This window comes from Fulmarus glacialis, unplaced genomic scaffold (assembly GCF_000690835.1).
Source record: "Fulmarus glacialis isolate BGI_N327 unplaced genomic scaffold, ASM69083v1 scaffold1911, whole genome shotgun sequence".
Lineage (NCBI taxonomy): Eukaryota > Metazoa > Chordata > Aves > Procellariiformes > Procellariidae > Fulmarus > Fulmarus glacialis.
The window spans coordinates 4983-30101 of record NW_009191995.1 but is presented as its reverse complement, the minus strand read 5'-3'; the positions used below and the strand labels follow the sequence as shown (position 1 = coordinate 30101).

Below are 25119 nucleotides of genomic sequence, written 5' to 3'. Positions count from 1 at the left end.
ATAATTTTAAAAGGGAGAGGGGAATGCCAGCACTTTAAAGCAGTACTTGCAAGGGGATAAAAATAATGTACCTGGATAAATAAAAACAGAAATCGATCAAAATGTGTTTTGAATCTGTAGGTAGCAAGTTCATATAGTTGTTTCTGATCGTCATGTCCTTTATGATAGGAGTCTGACTTCAGTCTCATGCTTTGCTTGCTTGTTTTACTTCTGCTCAGTTCATAAAATGGGGCTTTTCTTTTTTCAGCTTCAGATAGTTTCTCAATTCTGGATGCCCGAGTTCTCAAACTAAATGGAATAAAATGAAATGCAAAAACTCTTCTCTTTGCAATCACAAGACAACTGTTTAAAGCTGTTTGTTTTCAACAAACTTGAATTGTGGGGGTTTAGCTGACGTGTTCTGCCAGTTTGGTAATATAGCTTTCTTAAAGACAATGTGTGTGAGTTTAGCAAGCAGGAAGTTCAGCAAACTTTCGCTTGCACTGCAAAGATTCTTAGCATTAGCAAAAAAAAAAAAAAAGATATATGTTTGGGATCCATCAGCATTTGGTACCTGTGAGGATTTTTGAACGTTCATGAAAGACCGCTGTAAAGAAAGGGTATTCCTTGATATTTACAGATGTGCTACTGTACAGTGCTTATGTTGTGAGAATGAATACAGTATGAGGAGTATAAGGAGCAGTATAAGGAACCATGGTTGCTAAAATACATAATTAATAAAAAATAATTACGTATGTGCTTAAACATGCAGATTAAAATCAGAGGAATTCTTTATGGGTAGGAATTAGGTACGTTTAAAATCATATCTCCTTTGTAGGCAACACAACTGCTTTCTCTGTGCTTGTCGAGTTACAAGGCTTGGCACTTCTTAAGTGGAAGAGGGTTTTAAAACACATGTGTGTGTATACATATAACTTTTGGAGAAAAAGGGTTAGTTTGACTGATTTATGTTGCCTATAGAGCATGAATGCAGGAATAGGAAAATGAGAGGATTCATTGTAAGCATATGCTTTATCAACAGTGTTTATTAACAAGCTCTTACGATATTGTTGCTTCATATGGCTGTATTATGTTCAAATAGAAAATCAGGCAACTTTCAGACTTAATTCTGCTAGTTTGGAAATTAATAGAGGTAGAATTAATTTATGAATTGATTTAACAGTTATTAATATAGCTGCTTTTATATCAGGTACTTTTCAAGAGTGCAGTGGTGCTTATTTATTCTTTAGGAAATGTCAACTTTCTTTTTTCAGGAAATTAATTCTTATTTATTATATAACATGGAAAACTTTTTTTTTAGTTGCAGACAACTGCGAATGAGGTGAACACAGGAGTGGTAACAGACTTCTTGTGGACTGTGTGACTACTGAGTGGGGAGCACTGGGATGGAGTCTGGCATGGAGGAGATCCCAGTTAAAGTTGCAGTTCGAATCAGACCTTTACTTTCCAAAGAAGTACTTCATAACCACCAAGTGTGCGTGAGATTAGTCCCAAACACACAACAAATTATCATTGGGAAAGACCGTGTCTTCACTTTTGATTTTGTATTTGGCAAAAACTCAACCCAAGAAGAGGTTTATACTGTTTGCATTAAGCCTCTTCTAGTGTCTTTGACTGAGGGATACAATGCTACGGTGTTTGCATATGGACAGACAGGTTCTGGGAAGACTTACACCATCGGAGGTGGCCACATTGGTAGGTTGTAGTAAGTTTGGGTTTTTTTAAACTGGTGAACAATGTATTTGTGCAAGTTAAATATTTAATACATAGCAGATGATGCTGCAGAATTTTTAAGGGCTAATGAAAAAAGGTATAGTAAAAACGCTTCCGAAGTTTAGGTGATACTTAAACTGTTCTAAAACCAAATTGTCCATAAATTAAGCTATGCCAAAAATATCTAAGAAAAAAACAACTTATAAAGTGCTCTTTCTCATTCACCATTTTAACATGCAACTTAAACCAGAATTTCTTCCTGAAATGTAGTGTTTTGGAGATTCTTGCTACATTTATTTTACCTTGAAATGTCTGTGTTAGGCAATTAATTGTTTGCTTGCTCACTCTTTGCTTTTTTTTCCTGAGAGACATTTCTATGACATCATAGTCTTCCATATGGACATGAATAGATTATTCTAAATCTCTTGGGAGGTATTGACATCTTACTTTTATTTAGAATCATAGAATCACAGAATCATTTAGGTTGGAAAAGACCCTTGAGATAATCAAGTCCAACCGTAAACCTAACATTGCCAAGTCCACCACTAGACCGTGTGCCTAAGCACCACATCTACACGTCTTTTAAATACCTCCAGGGATGGTGACTCAACCACTTCCCTGGGCAGCCTGTTCCAATGGTCAACAACCTTTTTGAAGAACTTTTTCCCAATATCCAATCTAAACCTCCCCTGGTGCAACTTAAGGCCGTTTCCTCTTGTCCTATTGCTTGTTACTTGGGAGAAGAGACTGACACCCACCTTGCTACAACCTCTTTTCAGGTAGTTGTAGAGCACGATGAGGTCTCCCCTGAACCTTCTTTTCTCCAGGCTAAACAACCCCAGTTCCCTCAGCCGCTCCTCATAAGACTTGTTCTCCAGACCCATCACCAGCTTCGTTGCCCTTCTCTGGACACGCTCCAGCACCTCAGTGTCCTTCTTGTAGTGAGGGGCCCAAAACTGAACACAGGATTCGAGGTGTGCGGCCTCACCAGTGCCGAATACAGGGGCACGATCACCTCCCTACTCCTGCTGGCCACACTATTTCTGATACAGGCCAGGATGCCGTTGGCCTTCTTGGCCACCTGGGCACACTGCCGGCTCATGTTCAGCCGCTGTCGACCAACGCCCCCAGGTCGTTTTCCTCTGGGCAGCTTTCCAGCCACTCTTCCCCAAGCCTGTAGTGTTGCATGGGGTTGTTGTGGCTGAAGTGCAGGACCCGGCACTTGGCCTTGTTGAACCTCATACAGTTGGCCTCCTCATTCTGCTTACTGTTATAACTTCACTTGTCTTTTCTCTAGTAGTAGTTATTTAATGTTTTTGTAAGTACCATTGCCAGCCAAATTCTTTAGAGAGCGGATGTCACAATCTAAGGCTGTTCATAGCTCAGCAATTTTGGTTTTATACATATATTTACCAAATTTATAGTTCAATGTGAGCAACCTGTTATTTTTTTGGTAAAAAAGATTCTTGGTATCCTCTCATAGACAAACAGTTTGTTTCCATATTCTTGGATAAAGAACACGAATTATGGAAGCATTGTTCTGTGCTGAATATTAAAAAAAAACAAAACAGAGTTTGGCATTAGTGTTCCATATCTACTTTGAAGAAATAGGAGATTACTGTATGTGTTGGTCATAAATCTTGTCTCACCAAGTTACTAATGGTCTTTGCTGTATTTGAGTGGAATTTATAGTTTCTCAAACCTTTGCGATGTCGTTGCCAACCATAATGAGTAGGAATAAATAAGAAATCTATACTCTGAGGAGTATAGATTTAAAGTAGACTCCACTTTTTTCATAACTTTGGTGATTATAACATTATGTAATTTAGAACTTAACTTTGAATCCTATTAATGGATGCAGACAAGTATTCTGAACCCAGAAAAACAAATATTTATAAAAATCCTTGGGAACACTGAGCTCTTCAGGTTCCTTAGTATATAGAGTAGCAGATTTCACAGACTTCTCTCAATCTTCAGTCTTTGTAATTTATGCGGTACAATGACTGCAAGCTTCTGTGACATCTTTGCTTATATTTTAGCATCCGTTGCAGAGGATGAGAAGGGCATAATCCCACGGGCTATTCAGGAATTATTTCAGCATATTTCTGAAAATAGTAACATTGACTTCCATGTGAAAGTATCTTATATAGAGGTTTACAAGGAAGAACTTCGAGATTTGTTGGAGTTGGAGACCTCTGTGAAAGAATTACATATCCGAGAAGATGAAAAGGGAAATACAGGTAGGATTTCAGCTCTAAAATTTGGTGTGTTTGGTTTCAGTTGTGTGCCCAAGTTATTCTTGCCTTCTCTTGAAAGAGCTTATTCATTACTAATACTAGAAAAAAGTTACGTTTTCAGAATATAAACTCAGTTTAGCTGATTTGAAGTTGTTTTGGATTTAGACGCCTGTGAATGATGTAGATGTTCCATCAGAAATGGCAACAAATGATAAAATAGAAGTACAGTTATTGCTTTTGCAAATTGTGTCTAGAAACACAATAGTGTGTGATTATTCACTTGAATAAGTATTTCAAGATTAAACCTTTGCTTCTCCCTTCAAAATTATAATTGTTAAGCCACTTATACTGTAAAAATCTGTCCCCTTTCACTGTGAAATGGGTGGAAGAGAACATTTCATTAGGAGTAGCATCTGATATTTCTTGGAGGCTTTGAAATCAACACTTATCTTATAGTTCTCCTCTCCACTACATGAAAATGCTAGAAGAATCCACTGCAGAGATATTTTATTCTGAAAATCTGTAATCTGTTTTGATTTTTTTTTTTTATTTATTCTTTATGTTCTAATTGTTGTGTTTGCTCTAATATTAATATACTGTTGCATTGAGCTGGCATGATCTGTAGCTGGAAGAAGGCACTAATTTAACACAAATCTTGCAGACAATATAGGACCTTGCTTCGTAAGGACCGCGCAATATATTTTAAACTACTTCCCTTCTTCAGTACAGCTTGAGGCAGCTTCAGTTGATTGTGCTAGGACATTTTCCATCCTTCATTAAAACAAAGGACAAAGAATATGCTTGGTAGGAGTACTTGGTAGAAGGACACTTCCACATTATTAGGTTACTAATAGATACCTGTCCAAAAGGCCCGACTACCTGAGCTATATAGAATAGAAATTCTGTTCTTACCATATGCTAGGAATCATTTCTACTACAAACTTTTTTATTTTTAGTCTTTTTTTCTTTTTTTAAACTGGGAAGATATCCTTTGAGCTGACTTTGCTCATACTTTTTCTAGATAGCACTAGATTCCAAATTGCATATGGCAATGTGTAAATGAGTAAAGCTGTGTTCAAGATAGTGTTTCAAATGCTATGACACAATACACCCATGTATAAATATTTGCAGGTTTCAAATGTGTTGTACCTCATGCTTTTCACATATCGATGTTTTGTTTTCTATAGCTATATGCTATGACCTCATTATAATGCAGGCTTTTATGTTTCTCTAATTTGTGTTGATAGTTTGACTATTCCTAATTGCTGTAAACTTTTGCTGAAGAATTTAGAATTAATTGAATTATTCTTACTTTCTTTGGTTTGGTGTTTGAAGTGATTGTTGGTGCTAAGGAATTCCAAGTAGAATGTGCAAATGAAGTGATAAGCCTGTTGGAAAGTGGCAATGCAGCTCGTCACACAGGCACGACACAAATGAATGAGCACTCTAGTCGATCTCATGCCATTTTTACCATCAGTATTTGTCAGAAACAATCTGCAGAGTCTCAGAAAAATACTGATGCTGCACAGGATTCATCTTGGAAATCAGTCCAGATGATTGCTTCAAAGTTTCATTTTGTGGATTTGGCAGGATCAGAGAGGGTGACAAAGACTGGAAATACTGGTGAACGCTTCAAAGAATCAATTCAGATCAATACTGGTCTGTTGGCCTTGGGAAATGTCATCAGTGCCCTCGGAGACCCAAAAAGGAAAAGTGTACATATTCCATACAGGGATGCTAAAATCACTCGTATTCTGAAAGACTCCCTTGGAGGGAATGCCAAGACTGTCATGATAACGTGTATAAGTCCATCCTCATCAGACTTTGATGAATCTTTAAATTCCCTCAAATATGCCAACAGAGCCAAAAACATTAGAAATAAACCAGTGGTAAATTACAACCCCGATCAAGACCGGATTGATGAAATGGAATTTGAAATCAGATTGCTTCGAGAAGCTTTGCAGAACCAGCAAGTCAGTAATCAGTGTTCATATGACTTAAATCAAGAAAGAACTCGTATCAGTTCACTTGAGGAGCAGCTCACCCGGCTTCAGGTTCAATGTTTCAGTTATAGAAATTGTGTAGATGAAGCTTTCCCATTTCTGGTTGATTTGAATGATGATGTTAGCTTAAAAAGAAGTCAGCGGGATAGATTGCAGAGCTGGATCACTATGGTACAGGAAGTAAGGAAGGAAGCTCTCACCATGCAGGAAACTGACACAGGGATGGGGACCAGCCAAGAGCCACATCACATCACAATTCTTCAGCTAAAGAGGGAACTAAAGAAATGCCAGGTATTTAATTATAAGTTGATTATTTAAATAACTATGTGAAAGAGCAGTCTGCTAAAACTTGAATTCAGTTTCGAAAGATGTAAAACTGTTACACTTACCTGTACTTAATTTGACAATTTAAATTTAATTCACAGTCTTGTATAATTTTGTTTATCTAATCCCTGTGACCTAGCTTTATTTTAATGGATGATTGAATTTATCTGTTAGGTTTTTGGTTTTAGCTATGCTAGTGTGCTAGGTCTGGCTGGGATGGAGTTAATTGTCTTCATAGCAGCTTGTAGGGTACTGTGGTTTAGATCTGTGACCAATGCAATGCTGATAACACACCAAAGTTTTAGGTCTTGCTGAACAGTGTTGGCACAGCATCACGCCTTCTCTGTTTCTGCCTCTGCCCCCCAGTGAATAGGTTGGGGCGGCTGGGGACACACACATGCAACCAGGCAGATAACCCAAACTAACCAAAGAGATATTTCATGCCATATAACATCATGTTCAGCAATTAAAAGGGAGAGGAGGAGGTTTAGGGAGGTTAGCCATATTTTGCCTGGGAACTGGGCTGGGCATCAGTCAGCCTTGGGAGGTGGTGAGTGATTGCCTTTGCATCATTTGTTTTGTTTTATTTTCTTTCTCTCTTCTTCCACTTCACCTTCACTTACTGAACGATTTCTATCTTGACCCTCAAGTTTTCTTGCTTTTATTCTTCCTTTGCTCTTCCCCTGTCGCACTGGGGTTGGGGGCGGGGAAGTGAGCGAGCGGCTGTATGTGCTTAGCTGCCTACTGGGGTTAACCCACAACAGTCCTTTTTGGCGCCCAACGAGTGGCTCAAGGCCTTCAAGATAATAACAGACCTGGTTAGAATGTCCTAGATTAAACTTCTAGCTATTCTACCTGTTTAGGTAAGTTGTTATTTGAGCGGCTGTTGCAGATCATGATGCTGGCATATTTAATTTGGGTGCTGACTTACGTGTTTCCTTGAATATTCTGATGCTTGATTCCGTTCTGGCTGTACAACAGACTCCCAGAATTATTAATGACTGTTTTCATATTTTGCTGTTTAGTGTGTTGTTTTTCACTTTGTTTCCCCTTGCTTGGGAGAGCTATGATAAAACCACTGGCCTTCAGCCTAATCTGTATTTTGGTCCTACATCACTGGTGTCCCAGTACTCCAAGAACCATCTCATGGACAAAACCAGCAACTATACCTTTCCCCTTTTCTCCTCTTGAGAGACATTTTGTGGAGAGAGGAAAGAATGGCACCTATCCCTTCCTCTCCTCCAGGACAGGTTTTTATAGCCTTGATATAATGGCTTCTTAGTTCCTTCAATATCCTCATGTAATCAGACTGTTCATACTGGTGTGTATTGTGATCTTGATTTTAATTATTGTTCCTAAGGTTAAGCAACTAATTTGGGATGCCACACAGGAGCATGCTCTAAGGCGATTGATCCCTGGGGTGGCAGGGTATATGGGAGGAGTTGGGCAGGTGCATAGGGCCATTATGGCCTCCGATAGCTTGGGATTTCATGTCTGCACAGGCTTGTAAACCCGTCAAAGTAATACACCATTTGAAGGAGGGGAGGTGAAACACAGTGTCTTCTAAAAAACTGTCTTGGGACCTGGCCCATGCCTATCAAGCCACTATCCAGAGATGCAAGAGGATCTCCCAATCTAAGAGCCCACAAACGGGGACTGAGAAGGTCTCTTGCTCTGAGGCCACACAAATGGACACTAAACCAGAGACGAACCCTCAACTGTAATAGTTGCTTCTGTAGTCAAGAAGAAACAATGGAAGCAGAGGTCAGTTAGTAAGAGAAGCAGCAGCTCCTCCTGAGAGGGAGAGAGAGGAAGAATCAGAAGATGCAGCCTATTCTGCAGCAGGATGGAGAGGGAAGAGATGGAAATCATGAGAGGCAGAAACTACCGAGTCCCTATCCTTGACCAAGCTGCAAAATAGGCAGAAAGATTTAGTCCATCAGCAAGATAAGCGAATTGCTACCTGGTTGCTCCAGTGCTGGGATAGTGGGGCTAACAATCTGGAACTAGAAGGTAAGGAAGCACAGCAGCTGGGATCCATTGCTAGGGACTATGGGATTGACAGAGGGATCAGAAGAGGGGCAGCCACCCACAGCCTCCAGAGGTGGCTCTTAATGAGCATGAAGACAAGGTATCCTCTTAAGGAAGATACTGTAACCCAATAAAGCAAGTGGACTATCACAAAGGAAGGTATCCAGTGTCTGAGGGAATTAGCGGTGGTGGAGGTGGTCTACAGTAACATGGACAATAATCAGGGCCCCAAAGATCCGAATGACATACAATGCACACGGTCTGTGTGGCAGAAGTCTGTACAGAGCGCACCGACATCATGCGCCAGCAACCTAGCAATGATGGATTGGGCTGACAAGGCACCAACTTTGTATAGACTGGTCTGCCAACTCCAGCAATTCAAAGAGAATCTCTATTCCCCCTCCCTGCTATGGGCCTGCATTTCAGCTCCACAAGGTCTGGCAATTCAAAGAGAATGTGGATAATCTCTCTCCCTCCTTGCCCCTGCAGGCCAGCATCTCAGCTACCACGTGTCGGCCTTTCTCTGCTCAAAGGAAAGGGAACCATGGGCACATGCCATGTGCCACCCTGTGGTTCTGTCTGCATGACTTTGGGGAGCGTATGAGGAAGTGAGATGGTGCACCTACCTTGGTCCTGGAAGTCTGTGTACATGAAAAAGCAGTGGTAAAAAAGGGTCCTTTCAGGAAGATTACTGCTCCGGTTGCTGTTGAGCAATTCCTGAGATGCTGGAGATGGGCTGAGGACCCCTCTCCTCTTTCTGATACTGTTCCAATGGACTTATGTCCATGTGGGTTTGAACACCACGCCTTCTAACATGGAAGGACTGTGCTGGTCTGTAGTAGGATCACACCTGTGAATAGTCCTTATAGCATAGCCTGGGCAAGAGAGAGATACATGGGCTCCTTTCATGGTGTAAAGACTTCTGGTTTGCAATTACAGGAGTCACATAATGAATGCTCTGGGAATAGGGGACCCTTTCTCCAGCCAAGCGGAGGAAAGGGACAATTGGATTTATTTTGGTTGTGGTGGACACCGGTGCACAGTGTATCCTAATGCCATCAGGATACAAGGAGGCAGAACACATCTGGATTTCCGGAGTGATGAGGGGATCCCAGTTGTGGTCTGTGCTAGAAGCTGAGGTGAGCATAACAGGAAACAAATGGCAGAAGCATCGTATTGTCACCAGTCCAGAGGTCCCATATGTCCTTGCCATTGATTCTCTCAAAAGAGCGTACTTCAGGGATCCAAAGCGATACCATTGGGCCTTTGATGCAGCTGCTGCAGGTTCAGAGAAGATTAAACAGCTGTCTACCTTACCTGGCTTCTTGGACGATCCTTCTGTTGTGGGGTTGCTGTGGGTTGAAGAGCAGCCAATTACTACCATGATGGTGCACTAGCATCAATATCGTCCCAACTGAGACTCCCTCGTTCCCATCCAGGAGCTGATTCATCGACTCAAGAGCCAACGAGTGATCAGCAAGACTCACTTGCCCTTTAGTAGTCCCATATGGCCAGTGCAGAAATCTGATAGAGGGTGGAGGTTTACAGTGGACTATCATGGCCTGAATGAAGTCACACCACCATTAAGTGGTGCCGTACCAGGCATGCTAGAACTCTAGTATGACTGGAGTCAAAGGCAGTCAAGCGATATGCCATAACTGATATTGCCAATGCATTTTTCTCAATCCCTTTTTCAGCAGGGTGCAGGCCACATTTAGCTTTGATGTGGAAGGGTGTCCCATCTGGAATCGACTGCCATGGAGGGGTGGAAGCACAGCCCTACCATTTGGCATGGACTGTTCCAGACTGCTCTGGAACAGGGCAAAGCCCCAGAAAGCTTGCAGTCCATTGACAACATCACTGTGTGGGGCCACACAGCTGAGGAAGTGTTTGAGAAAGGGAAAAGAAAATCCAGTTTCTTCTGAAAGCTGGTTTTGCCATAAAACAAAACAAGGTCAAAGGACCTTTACGAGAAATCTAGTTTTTGGGAATAAAATGGCAAGATGGGCGTCATCACATCCTAGCGGATGTGATCAATAAGATAATAACCATGTTCCCAGTAGTAACAAAAAGGAAACCCAGGCATTCCTAGGCATTGTGGGATTCTGGAGAGTGCAGGTTACAGTCAACTTGTAAGTCCTCTCTACTGAGTGACCTGAAAGAAGAACTATTTCAGCTGGGTCCCCAGGCAGCAACAAGCATTTGAACAGATCAGTCAGGAAATTGTTCCTGCGGTAGCCCTTGGGCCAGTCCAGATAGGACCAAAAGTGAGAAACGTGCTTTACGCTGCCGCCAGGGAGCATGGCCTCAGCTGGAGCCTCTGGCAGAAAGCACCTGGAGAGATCCAAAGTCAACCTCTAGGGTTTTGGAGCTGTGGGTGTAGAGGATCTGAGGCCCACTACACCCCAACTGAAAAGGAGATACTAGCAGCATTTGAAGGGGTTCAAGATGCTTCAGAAGTAGTTCATACTGAAGCTCAGCTTCCCTTGGCACCGCGATTGTCTGTACTGCATTGGATGTTCAAAGGAAACATTCCCTCTACCATCATGCAACTAATGCTATGTGGAATAAGTGGGTAGCGCTGATCACACCATGGGCCTGAATGGGGAACCCCAACTGCTCTGGAATCCTGGAAGAGATCATGGACTGGCCAGAAAGCTGACATTTTGGAGCATTGCCTGAGGAAGTGACTCATGTTGAAGAGTAAGTATACTGTAGAACTGTATTATAGGAGTATAACTGTATTGTAACTCTATAATAAGTTACCAGAAAATGAGAAACAATGTGGTCCGTGGGATCCTGCCAGGATGGGTCCTGTCATATTGTGGGAAACCACTGGAAGTGGAAAACTGCTGTTTGGAGTCCGACATGACAAGTTGCAGAAACTGCTGAAGGGAAAGGTGAATCGAGGCAATGTGCAGAAGTGAAAGCCATCCAGCTGGCTCTAGATATTGTGAACAAGAAAAGTGGACAGTACGGGCCGGGGGTGGGGCACAACCAGGCAGATGACCCAAAACAACCAAAGAGGTATTTCATGTCATACGACATACTCAGCAATAAAAAGGGAGAGGAGGAGGGCTTAGGTACATTATGCGTAGTGGGTTAGCCATAGCTAACAGCCAAACTCCCACCTAGCCATTCATTCACCCCTCCATCAATAGGACTCAGGGAGAGAAAATAGGAAAAACAGGAATGAGAAATCTTGTGGGTTGAGATAAAGACAGAGAGATTGCTTACCAATTAAAAACCAGTCTTGAGTTGGGGAAAAATGATTTCATTTATTGCCAATTAAAAAAAAAATTAATTACTTATTTGGCTAGCGGGGAACAAAAAGACAAACACTAAACCAACACCGTTCCTCCCCCACTTTTCCAGGCTTATCTTCACTCCTTCATTCCATACTCCTGTCCCTCACTGCTGAGTGGTGCAGGGACATAGAGGAGTGGTTTATGGTCAGTACATAGCGGTTTCTCTCTGCTGCTCTTTCCTCCTCGCACCTTTCCTCTGATTCGGCATGGGCTCTGCATGGGCAACAGTTCTTTCAGGAATATCTATCTGCTCCAGCACAGGTCCTCCCTAGGCTGCAGCGTGGGTATCTGCTCCACCATGGAGCACCTCCTCCTTCCCCTCCTCCTGGTCTTCCCTCTGCTCTTTCTCACTCTTTTGGTTCCCTCCTCTTCTGCCTGTCTGGCATTTTGTGCCTTTTCTTAAATATACTATGACAGGCGCCGCCATCTTGGCTGAGGGGCTCAGCTGTTCCCTGCGTTGGGTCCACTGGAGTTGCCTGGAGCTGGCTGTGTCCAGCATGGGGCAACCCTGGTCTCTTCTCACACACGCCACCCCTGCAGTCACCCCCACCAAACCCTTGACACCTACACCCCATACAACTGAGCAAATATATTCTGATTTTAGTTCTGTATGTTTAATACAATATGGACAATATGCCACCTAGTTTTCTGTCACTTCATCCTGCCCCAGCCTGTCACCATGCTAACATCTGTGCAAGCTTCCTTCTTTTTTTCTGTAGTTGGCTCAACTCTGCATAATGATACAGCACCAGTGGGGGAGAGGATACACTTGTCAACTACGTTTAGTAGAAACGTTTGCATTCGTATATAGACTTTGGAAAAAGTTCTGTTCTCTAAAGAGACATCAGGTTCTTGAGTGCATTCTTAAAAGCTATTAAGAGTTGCCTTTTGTTGGAAGAAAGATGTAGGTAGGCTAACTGTACAGAAGTATCCAGTTTTAGAACAGTAAGACATGATGTTTCCATACTTCATATTTGGTTTCTACAGGCTTTCTGGAAGAGTAACAACATTTGGAAGTCTCCTTCAATCAATATTGGATTATTTATTCACAAGAACTTTTGAAGAAGGATTCTTATGGTTTCTTTAATCTTTAGGCTGTTATCTGAGTTGCAGAATGAGGATAGCTGTCCTTATTTTTTCATTTGAGAAGTGTATCAATCTTATGGTTGGGGCTGAGATCTTGTGGCTACATCTCACAGCACCCTAAAGAGAATAACTGGATTTAGATATCTACTTCAATAATGTAGCTTTGGTTATGGGTACATTATTTCCTTTGGAAGAAAGAAACTTGTCAGAAGAAAATCAATAGATGAAACAGAAGTGAAGAAATAACTGGTAGAAACCACAGATAACCACTTAGACGATTTGCCGTACATACCTCAAAACTTTGCAGTTATGATCAAATCTTTTAAGAACAAATGAGGTTGTTTGGGTTTTTTTTTCATTTTCCAACTGTAAGAATAATAATGTTCCCTTTTCCCCAGCTGAACTTTTCTTTTATTATCTAGCAGGCTCTAGTTATGGATGAAGAAGTATTTAGCCAGAAGGATCATGAACTGCAGATACTGCAGAATCAGATAAAGACATTGCTACAGGAAAATGAAGAACAACTGGAATCTTTAAAGGAGGCTCAAGAAACACTTAGATTACAGGTATTTTTCCTCTGGTACACATTACATATATACATTGAACCATCCTTCCATTGTATGAATGCACTTATTATTTCAAGCCAGGTCCCTCAGGATTTTTTTGGACATAACTACCTGTCAACCTTACGGGCATTTTGTTTGCATTAGAGCTGTATCACTTAATGAGTTGAGTTAGTGTGATTCCTGAAGTTTGTGTATGAACCTATCTGTGCCACAGCCTTCCTGTGTAACATGAGGTGTATCATTCACCCTCTCCATGTTTCCTAAAGTGTAACACACACCTCTCTCCCCTATTATTGCTAAGGAGTTTCAGGACGATTAATGAATTAGGATTTGAAAGGCCTTTAAAGATCCTTTAGAATCTGAAAAAGATTATGAAGATCCTATAGAATACTTCAACTGAAAGGTTATATAGAAACATTTTTTGTTGTAGCTTTATTAAGAATTAGAGTATTGTTCCCTTTTGACTTTTTAAGAGAGAATTTCATCATAATATTCTGAGCATTCACTATTAGAGAAAATTGAGTGACATAGTGGAAACACTGCTTACCTCCTTCCTTCCCTAGATCTTGTGCTTGCTAATGAAATTATGATGGGTAGTAGGTATACAACATTTCAAGATCTAGGAGGCCATAAATAGAATAGTTAATATTCTCCTGGTGTTGCCTGTCACGTGGATGATAAATAAATTATTATCCGGCATTTTAAAAGAGAAAAGCATAAGCATGGCTAGCTAGTACTCTTCTCCTTATTCTACTTTTTCTCCTTTTTCCTCTTCTTTGCTGATGGCTTGGGGAGAGGCAAAGAATGAAAGGTAAGTATACTAGTCATCATCTTTTTCTTCCCTCTGTCACTTTCTTTCTTTTCTGTCACCTCTGGCTAGGTTGATATTTTTTTTTTTTTAAACCTGTACAGCATAGTGTCAACTTATTACACAGTGATAATGCTTATATAAATTCTGGGGGATACAAGGTAGAGGTAATGAACAGAAGCAGTAGGTAAAAGATCATGATTGCTTCAGTATCAGAGACAGGAAGGAAGTTTGATAGCTCTCAGGCACCATTTTGGTACTTAATCCACTAAACTGGATGACACAGGAATATTATGTATTGTATTCCAACAAAATGTCAATTTGCAAGGCATTGTCTATGTGTGTTCGGAAGGAACCTGCAGTCTAAGAAAACAAGATACAAAGAATGAATAAAAAATGTATTATTCAAAGTGGGAGAATGCAAAATATCTTTCATTGAATACTTTCGGTTGACTATCACTAGTTATTCTTCAACCTTCCTGTTCTTACTAGGCCAGATTTTAAAGGTACTTTGGAAAGAATTGAAAGGAATAGAGGGAGTTGAAAATGGATATAATTTTGGCCTTATGGATGAATCAGTTTAGGTAAGATAAGTGGTTTTGAACAATGTACAGAGACCGCTGTAGGAGAAACAGATAAGTAAGTTCTCCAAAGTAGCATTACCAGCAGAGCTGAGGCTGGGTAGAAGAAAAAGAAGTAGCCTGTACAAGTGATCCTGGGATCATGTACATGTTTATGTTTATTAATACAAATAATCTTTAAAGTGGAACTGCTCAAAGAGGAAGAAGCAGCCTGTATACATGTTTAATTAGACTCAGACCATGTGTTTAATTTGAACATTTTTGTTGAATTCCCATTTTATTTCTCCATAAACACACATATAAAGCAAGCACGGCCTAAGTATGTCACCTACTTCTCACTAGATGTCTAGATAAGCTAATGTAAGTTACCTTACAGATAGGTCTTTCTGGACAAAATGTGTCTAAAATTTATTGGAGTTGGGGTGTGTGTGTTAGATTAATGATATGTCATAGAATTTTCAGCTTGTTGCAGAATTTGCCTGTGCATTGCAGAAGAATTCAGGGTTAGTGAGTGATTTACAAGATTCATGACCTTTGTAAGGAATTTAGAAATGGTGAATATCATACAGAGCTTATAATCAGCAACAGTTTTGCCTTGTTTTTTTTCCCCATGAGAATGAGAAAATGGTGGAACAGCAAATGCTTATTGATCAGCTAAAAGAAAAACTAGAGAAGTTTACAGATGTGAAAACTTTGGACTTCTCAAGTGCTTGTGGAGATGGGCCAGCTGTTGTGGCATCTGCAAGGAGGCCATACAGTGTCCCTCTCACAAAGAGTCTGCTACACTCCCTTTACCCACCTTCAGGGACAGAGACCCGAAAGGTAAGGTCTACCCAAATGTTACATTTTTTTTCCTTTACTTTGTAATGGTTATAGTTCAATAATTAGACTTGACATGACAAATTATGGTGGTTTTCTCAGATGCTGTTTAGCTTCCTGTTGAAGACTCTGAAAAATTACTCTTTAATGTCTTGAAACATACGCTATGCCACAATTGTCCAAAATGTTCAGGCTTAAAATTATCACTTTCAAGTGCTAAAGCTGTAGTCTTTTCTGGTGTTTTCCTGGGATTTTTGAGGGTTCAAATATGAAGCATTATCAAAAATGAATGATTTTTCTTACCGATATATTGAATACGTTGGATAATGAGTTGCTAACAGTGCCTTCTTTCACATTTGGAACAAGTGCTCTAAGCTCTCGCAAAACCTTTTGTTACAAAGGTATTCAGAGTTATTATAGAAAACCTCTGTAATTTTGCTTACAAGCTCAGGTGGTGACAGACTTTTACATTTAAATATTTTTTAAATATCAGTAAAGAATTGCTAAATTGCTGCAAGTGTTTTTAAAAGTAACTTTTTTTGTGTGTTTTTTGACAGGTGTATACCAGCCCCCCTGCCTTCTCCCTGGCCCGTGTAATGGCAGAATTCCGTGCTCGCAGCCAAATGATACTGAGCAACATAGAAGATCAGGATACAGTCCTTCACTGCCACCTCTTTGATCAGAGCGATGAAGAGGAAGAAAATACAGGCAGCAAAAAGAAAACCTCATTTAAGTAATTTTTTTGTTATTCTTTAATTTTTGTTACAGACAAATGTGTAGCAAAGGTACTATTACTGCCTAATCCTGCCGTACTATGAGACCATTTGTGATGTTATTTATGGTAAACTTATGGGACCAACTGGGCATATTACAAAATAAGTTTAATAAACACAGGTTTTTAATTTAATAAAGCTTGTATAATCCTTGTTTTGGGGCCAGAATATACCATGAAGATCCGGGGGGTTGGGAGTAAATGGGAAGGAAGGTACAAGTGCTTATGTGAGTTTGGGATTCTTCTCTGTTAAGATGCAGTACATGTACTCTGCATGAAGCTTAAAGAAAAAAAATCCGTGTGTGTTTGGAATGTAGCATGGTTTTGATTCTTCCTTAGGCATTCCATAAACCGAACATGGACACAAAAACAGGCTTCTCTGTGCTTTCTTCCTGATATAAGTGACATGAAGTGTCATGGAGACAAGTCTGGTTTATCCAACAAATCTCGGCTACAGATTGACACAACCACAGGTAAAATGGAAGTCATGAGAGCAAATCTTATTACAGTATCAGAATATGCAAGAATATCTTTAGCACATGTGATTATTTTTCCCAGCAAAATATGTGTATTTGATACAAATATGTTGTTTGTTATAGTTCAACATAGGCTTTAGAGAGTCTCTTCTTCCCCTTTCTGAAGCTGATGTCAGTGACCGTAATGTTTCAGTAATTCTTACTAGCCAGAAAGCACTTCACACATCAAAAAGCTGCTTAGATATAAATCTTTAGTATTGCTTCAGTAAAAGAAAATAGATGCTATTATCTTTTCAGAGATGCACTAAAATGGTTTCAGGAATATTTTTGCTCCCATTTAGGGTCTTGAAGTGCTAGTGCATGCCATCCTTTCTTTTCCTGTTTAGACACATGGCAGGGAAAAGACTTTCTGCACTACTCTCTCCTTTTGATTCTTCTACTTCATATGGAAAAACTCCACGTGTACAATGTTCCAGAGCACTATCTTTTGGGAACATGGTGTATTCCAGACTTTTTATCTCCATATTGCTTTGTTTTCTTTCAAGGTGAAGAGATTGACAGCCTCCAGAAAAGTCATGTTTTTAACATGCAGAAGTTAAAGAATTCAGAGTTGAGACTCACTGAGGCCGAGCAAAAAATGAGAGAACTTGCGCTTAATATCAAAATGAAAGAGGAACTTATTAAGGAATTAGTAAGAATGGAAAATTAGAATGAAGAAGTTCAGAAACAAAAGAAAAGGCACAAACCTTCTGAAGTCCTGCATATCTTAGTTTTTATGTAATTGTCGTATACAAGAATACTTTTAATAACTTAAAGATTCATGACATTCATTAATTACTTGCTGTGATTGTACTGAAGGCTGTAAATTTTGATTACAGCCTATTCTGCTATGATATGCAGCTGTATTTGTTAAATATTTTTTGTGCTTTGCTAATTATTGGTTTTATCCACCAATAGTGTAATTTTTCATGTATGCTCAGTGCTACTGATCTCTTCGTGGACATGTATTTTTCACATGGTATCTGGGATAGGAGAGAAGATACATCACTGTGCTGGGAATGTAAGCATTCCCAGCACTGCAGTAGAGAAGCAGGAGTCAGAAGTGGATGAGGGAAAAGGTCAGTGTCCCTGTTAGCCTACATCCCTTACACATCTGTCCTGGTACATATATGCCTGCCAGAAACTAGCCTTATGATGACAGTTAGGATCTCTTTGCTCAACCCCTTCAACCACACTCTTCTCCTGTGCATACCTTCTCTTGAGGTTGTCTTTTGGCACTGAGAAAGATTCTGTGCCCGCAAAAACAGTACTTTGGGAGAGATTGCCCAAACAGGGCAAGTCAGAGAGTAGAAACACAATCCAAAGTTGTTTACTGATTATTAAGCTGAAAGTTGAGTAATAAATAAATGGTACATTCTTCTGGAAAAAGCAAAATTTATGAAACACAGGAGAGCCATTTCGGCAAAAACTACAGTAGGCAGAAGAATTTCACTTTATTTGGCACTCAGATGGCACTTTATGTGGTGACATTAGGTGGCTTATGAAGAATTCAGATTTAAGACTCCTTCCTTTTATCTCTGTTTCAGAGTTAGAAAGGAACTGTATGTTCCTTTAGGGTTGGAAAATGTCTCAGAAACTATTGGTTTAGCCAGAAGGAAGTAAGTAATGATTCAACTACAGAACTAAGTATTACATTTCAACTGATTATCCTGCTGTTTTTAAACTATTTGGATATTGTGTCTTTAAGGTAAAGATGCTCAGTCTGTAAGCAGGCAATATTCTTTGAAGATAACTAAACTGGAGCAAGAATCTGAGCAGGCCAAAATGGAACTGGCTGAAACACAAAAGCGGCTTCAGGAGCTGGAGAGTAAGGAGCTGAGAGACATTCCTGAGAAAGCCAAGTTACAAAAAGAGTTCCGGAAGAAGATGGATGCAGCTAAGTTGAAAGTGCAGGTATTTCTGATCTGACCATTAAGATTTGCAAATCTCTGTTTCACTATTACCTTTGAATCTTAACACTCTGCTTGTAAAACTCTCACCAGTTTTACACATTTGAAGCTGGCTGGATTGAAGTAGCTAATGAGAAACTTAATACTATTATATTCAGAATGCTATTTAACATATATGTGGTTAGATACATACAGTGTCTACACACAGATAAGAAACCAAGAAAGAAGCAGGTGATATGAGATGCTCATACACCATTGTATGTAGTACCGTAAAAGAACCTACACAAGGAGATTATTACAAGTTTATTACCTGCCATAAATAAAATCGATGTTTTATGAAAATGTTATATAAATTCCAGCTCTAAGCAAATCACCGTGATAGTTTGCAAGACCGGGCCCAATACAGTCATATTTGTTTGGCACTGACCTTCTACTTTTACGTTCTGCTATACCTAAGTTTAAATTCTGTGTAGGGCCAGCTTAGGTGCTCTGTGCCTCTCAGTCCTAGAATGGTGGGTCAGACAAGCACCGTACAGAAGGAGGTAGCTGGCTTATTGAGTTGAGCTCAGAACCAGCATTCTGGCACTATTATGTCTCTGCACATTTTCCAGAGTTGTGATTTGTCAGATTTTTCTACTTTAATTGTATTGCCAGGCATGAATTGTATCTTTACTTTTTCACGTTGCTTGAGATTAATTCTGCCTGTGCCAACTTTACCAGATAGCTCAAAAGCCAAAGAAATAACAAGTGATTGTTTGGGCAGAAGTTAGTAAGTCTTGCTGACTCTAAGAATTCAGTGAAATAAAGAATGAAGCTGCGTCATATTTTAGTTTTAAGTTTTCCTGCTATTAAGCTGAAATTTGCCATGAATATTCAGGCCTTACAGAAGAAGCAGCAAGACACTAAGAATCTGGCTTCATTATCTAACCAAAGTGAGAGACAAGCAACAGAACTTGAGCAGAATGTGGCTCAGATGAAGCATCAGCAGACCCAGCTGCAGAAGAGACTGTGTGAGGAGAGCGAAAAAAAGAAGCAACTAGAAGCAGAGATTCAGCGGGACCAGCAACAAATTAAAGTAGGATTCTTCCTATTTCTTTATGACAAAGAATGAGATGAGCCAATTTTGCCCCTGCTTCCCCAAAACCAATAAACTATACTGCCAGGCTTTCCATAGTTTTAAATAATGACTTTCTTGACAAATGCATTGAAAAAATAGTCTATAAACATTTTCACAGATATCTTCAGTGTACCTTTCTCTTCAGCTTTTTTTTTGTTTGTTTTATTACGTGATGTCTAGCCCCAAATTGCAATTTTGCATGTAAATTTAGGGTCAGTATTTCAGATTATATACTTGTGTGGACTCTGATATTAAATGCATTTTAAAAACAGACTGACTGAGGCAGGAAGAATGGGGTTTTTTGTTTCTTTATAGGAACTTCAACTGAAGATGGAGCAACAAGAGAAGATCCTTAAACTTAAGGATAAAGAGATTGCTGCATTTAAAAAGAAGAAAAATAACTCAGTGGGAACTTCCCAGAAGCTACAGGTAGCTCATTCCGAATCTGTGTAGGACCTGAAAATAAAATTTCTTTCTTCATCCGTAGTGATCTTTGTAAAGTGTTTGGAAGAGTATTCCATTATAGTTTTGTCTTCTTTTTTGCTGTAGCAAATATTGGGAGTGTAGTCTAGCAGCTCTTGTACTCTTTTTGAATGAAGGAAAGGAGAGGCTCTAATGTCTTTTCTTTCTATGATTTGCCAAAGATGCTGATTCAGAGACCTGAGAATTCAGCAGGTTTGGTTGTCCGGTAGGATTGAGGATGATCCTGATGAGCTCTGTTATAAACGTTCCACTGTTTGTTTGTTTTTTTTGTTTTCCCCTCTGATATAAATGACAGAGGTCTATGGTTTTGATTGTTCCTAGCAGGGTTAGAAAAATAGGTGTCCTATGCGGCAGTGCCACCTGCATTATTTCAGATGTGGACGTTGGAACATGAGAGTTTCGTGAGTTATCAAAGTCTTTAAAGGTGAAAAGAAATTTTTAAAGTTAAGTAAAGTCAACTTTTTAGCCTTACCAGAAATATATCCACTCATAAACTGTGGCTTCAGAATAAATTTATAATGGACTGTGCTAGGAGGATCAGAGCTCTCATTTACTGTCTTTCTTTCTGTCAACATCATAATTTCTTGTCACTTAATGTTTTTCCACAAATAGCTGGTCTTGGGCAACTATGATGCAATGAGGATGGGCTAGCTGAATTCTGAAGAATTGGTTGGTTGGTACCTTCCAAACATAGTTGCTGTGATTATATAGAAGACATCCATTTATATAACTCTTCTTAGAAAAATAATACATTTCATTACAGGCATCTGATACAAATTTGTTTATACAAGATGTAGCAATGTAACATTGCTGAGCCTCTTTTTAAGTCAGTTCAATTTCTGTATTATTCCTAGTCAAGATTCTGTTGCAGAATTAATGTTAGCATTAGAAATGTCAATTTCTTCTACAGTTTTATCAGTTATTCTAAAAAAGGAAAAATATCACCATAAAATTCTGATCCAAAAAGTCCTGGTTAATGCTCTCTGGATCTCTATTTAAACTTCAGAAATTAGAAGAGCAAAAGAAATGGCTGGATGAAGAAATGGAAAGAATTCTCCAACAGCACCAACAGTTAGCAGAACTAGAAGAAGATTTAAAGAAAAGAGAAGCCATTATAGCCAAAAAAGAAGCACTATTGCAAGAGAAAAGCCACCTGGAAATCAAGAAACTGAGATCTAGTCAGGTGATTTAAGGAAAAACACAAAACTCACCACAATTACAGTGCTGACTGAAAGACTGGGGTGGGGGAAGGCAGATAGGTAGCACGTGACCTGTGTCTCTACTACTGCCGTGAAGTTTTGTGTGGCTTGAGCAAATCAACATTTAAATTGTGAATAACACAGAATAATAATTTTTATTCACTTTTTCTCCCCAAAATTCCAACAACAAAACCAAACAAAAAAATCTGGACTGTGGAGTTCTATTATTGCAGAGCATTAAATAATATGATATCTAAAAATGACTCAGTCCTTTTGCAAACTAGAGAACATGACAGCGAAACATTTTGCATTATTTATTTTTCAGTAGCAAAAGTGAATAGAAATTGAAGTATCATTGTCATTTACAATGACTAGTCCCTTTAATTTTTAGTATGTAGAAAACTGCACATTGAGTGTTTTTATTTTCTTTCATCTTTTGGGTAAATAGTAAATTTTATGGTAGCTGCCCACTCAAAATAAATGGGGTCCCATTGCAAGAAGCAGGCAAGTCTTTCACTGCAGAATGTGACAGTCTCACCTACATTTTTCTTAGTGGGAGGAGTATCTCAGTTTTATATCTGTGGTTACTGTGGTTTTTTTAGGCTTTAAACAAAGACAGTATGAAACTTTCTACTCGCTTAAGTATGCTGGATCAGGAACTGTGTGATAAAGGTATGCAGCTTCAGGGCAGCACCACTGAAGATAAGACAGACATTTTGGAAAAAATTCAGGTTCTCCAGACGGAAAAGGATCAACTGCTCAGAAGAAGAAATAGCGTGGATGAGAAACTGAAAGATGGTAAAGTGTTGTCAATGGAAGTAAGTAGGCACCTCTGAGATAAATATAGGTTATAGATAGTGTTGTATAATAAAGCATTCCGATCAGAACCTGATTCATTTATTAATCCAACAGAAAACTAGCACAACCGAAAAAATAATAGTAGAAGTCAAACTGTGGGGAGGATGAGGGAAGGATAAAAAGGGAAACATGACTTGTATTTTTGTGATGGACCATTTGATTGACCTCTGTTTCATGGAAGGGGTACTGTGGCAGAAAAAGACAAATGTTCTAGATTTGTACTCTACCTTTTATTTTTCCCGTTCTGTTCTCTGTACTATTACTAGTTTGTCTTGCCCTTAAGTTTAGTTTTACTCCTGAGAATGAGGTTAAAGAATGTCTTATGTATAGAAAGATTAATTCTACACTTTTTTTTAAAGATCTCACTCATGTTTTTTCTCTGTAGGAAGAACATGTCCTTTTCCAGCTGGAAGAAGGAATTGAAGCCCTGGAGGCTGCTATTGATTACAAGAATGAAAGTATTCAGAATCGCCAGCACTTGCTTAGGTCATCTTCTCAGATTCTTTCACAGAGCGAGAATAATGTAATAGGAAAACTAGTTTCCCTGTCTGCTGCAGAGCTCAGAGCTATCCTCTTCAAATATTTCAACAAGGTTTGTTTTGGTTAATGAATAATATTTTATCCTATTTTCCGTTACATTATTCTAGACAATGAAATGAAATGGTGTCCAGAAATAAAAATAAATTTAACAAGCTTTTGGTGAAAATCTCTTCAGGTTACATACATCTGTTATTAATTTAGACATTTTTAATTTTTACATTAGCCTAAATAGGATACTTGCATGTTAACTTCGTATATCTTATTTTGGGGTCATTAGCTTAAAAGGTGCTGCAAATCTGGAAATTTTCTTGCTCCTTTCCAGTGCTTTGCGTGGCTAACTTTTGGAGCAGCAACATATTTAAATAGTGGTGTTGTATTGAACTTCTTCCCAACTGCAGGCTTCATAAAGCTCAGGCTAGTATTTCTTTTTTTTTTCTAGATCCAGTGTACACTGGATTTTTGCATACACTGCCTGCAGTGTGTACAGCCAAATACTGAAGAATCATACTGACAACTGGAAACATAAAAATTAAATGCATTAGGACATAGTGTGTCTTTGTGACCTTGGGTGATTTGGTAAAGAAGTTGTCTATGGGATGCAGGTTGGAAGTTTTCCAGAATCAGGAAAACACTGTTGTTTCAGCTTAAATTGTGCACAGGGTTATTAAAAAAATCCACTAGTCCATGTGATCAAAATATACAGAGCTCATTTCTGAAGTGTGAACTTGTCGCAGCGGGCAAGTCTGTTTGCAAGATAGGCTTATGGCCTATAGAGACCATTGCTTTTGTATGCTTTAATCTGCTAAGCAGAAGGGTAAAAGCTTTTATGAAAATGGTTTGATAAACCAAAAAAGTTTATTTCTTTCTTAGATTGTTGGCCTACGTGAGTCTGGACGTAAATTGGAACTGCAGATTGAAGAACAGGAGATGAAGGTCATAGACCAGAAAAACATAATACGTGAATTAGAATCTGCACTTGAACACGTCAAGTTGCAGTGTGACAGACAGCTGACCCTACAACACAAAGAACATGAGAAAAAAATACAGTTAATACTGCATCATTTCAAAGGTATTTGCTTCTTGGGAAGGATTGTACAGCAAGTATTATCTTCAGTCACTACTGAGAAATACTATATTCCAACTGAAAAAAGAAGAGTAAGGTTCAGAGATATATTTCGGTTGTCACTAATTCTGATGTTGTTTAGGATGCTGAGGAACAGACACATGGTGTCTGTATGAACGGAAAATTGAATATTTTTTTAAAGCAGTATCAGAATTGTTGTATTTTGATACAGAATTTGCTGATATTGGAAAGCTGAAAGATACTGGTCCTGCTGATCTTGATCTTCTAAATACTTCTATTAAAACTGACAAGTGGGTTTGGCATGGCTTTTTTGATCCTGTGTCATACTAGTTAAAATGTACACACTGCAAGCAAAGCGTCAGCAAGATAAAAGACATATTCTGTCTAGTTGGGCATCTTGATTTTTGTCACAGAGATATCTGGTTCTTAAACTAGTTTTACTTTTCCTAGAACAAGATGGTGAAGGTATTGCAGAAACCTTGAAAGGGTATGAATTAAAAGTCCAGCAACTGGAAAAAGACTTATTTTTCTATAAGAAAACCAGCAGAGAGCTGAAGAAGAAATTGAAGGGCCTCTTTGGAGAGTCATCCCATCAATTATTGGCATCCACTAAATGTAAGTATACGATCTTAAAATATTTATGCAATGGTCAATAGACCATTTGAAGGGTGGTGAACACAAAGAAGTATATCAGATAGACATAAAAATCATATTTTTACTGAACTCCAGGAATGTATTACATCTCTCCCCCAGTTTCAAAGGAGAGACAACATTGGTTTGTAGCTGTAGCAGTGGTATACCAGCGGTTTAAATTCTTGTTCTGTTTTCTCTGGATTCTAACATAATTTCAGCATCCACAACCTCAAACTGTTGTGGTAAAGAAAAAGGAATTTTACTATCTGAAAGGGCCTGAATGAAGTTGTAACTAACAGCTTTGTCATATGCCATGCTTTTAGGTAGGCTGCTCCCAGCACTTGATTTCATGAAAGTTAGTTACTGGGAGATGGTGAGTGAACAATTCCATACTTTCAGTTACTAACTTACTTTAGTTAGTTACTTACTAAGGCTAAAAGAGAGGATTTATACATTTGTAGGAAAAAAAAAAAGAGCTTTCTAATGTGATTCTGTGCTTTGACACAAAAAAACCAAAAAACCAAAAAGCAAA

General features: G+C 39.1%; 1 protein-coding gene across 1 annotated transcript; it reads left to right on the top strand.

Annotated features, from left to right (window-relative positions):
* Positions 1-1385: 1385 nt before the first annotated feature.
* On the top strand, positions 1386-22937 carry KIF27 (kinesin family member 27). Its single transcript, XM_009586873.1, has 14 exons — positions 1386-1695; positions 3753-3953; positions 5286-6244; positions 13125-13268; positions 15273-15479; positions 16034-16209; positions 16588-16721; positions 17270-17422; positions 18469-18677; positions 19551-19748; positions 20106-20219; positions 21280-21456; positions 22075-22290; positions 22716-22937. Exons 1-14 carry the CDS (start codon positions 1386-1388, stop codon positions 22935-22937), a joined length of 3420 nt encoding a protein of 1139 aa, XP_009585168.1.
* The last annotated feature ends 2182 nt before the right edge of the window (positions 22938-25119 follow it).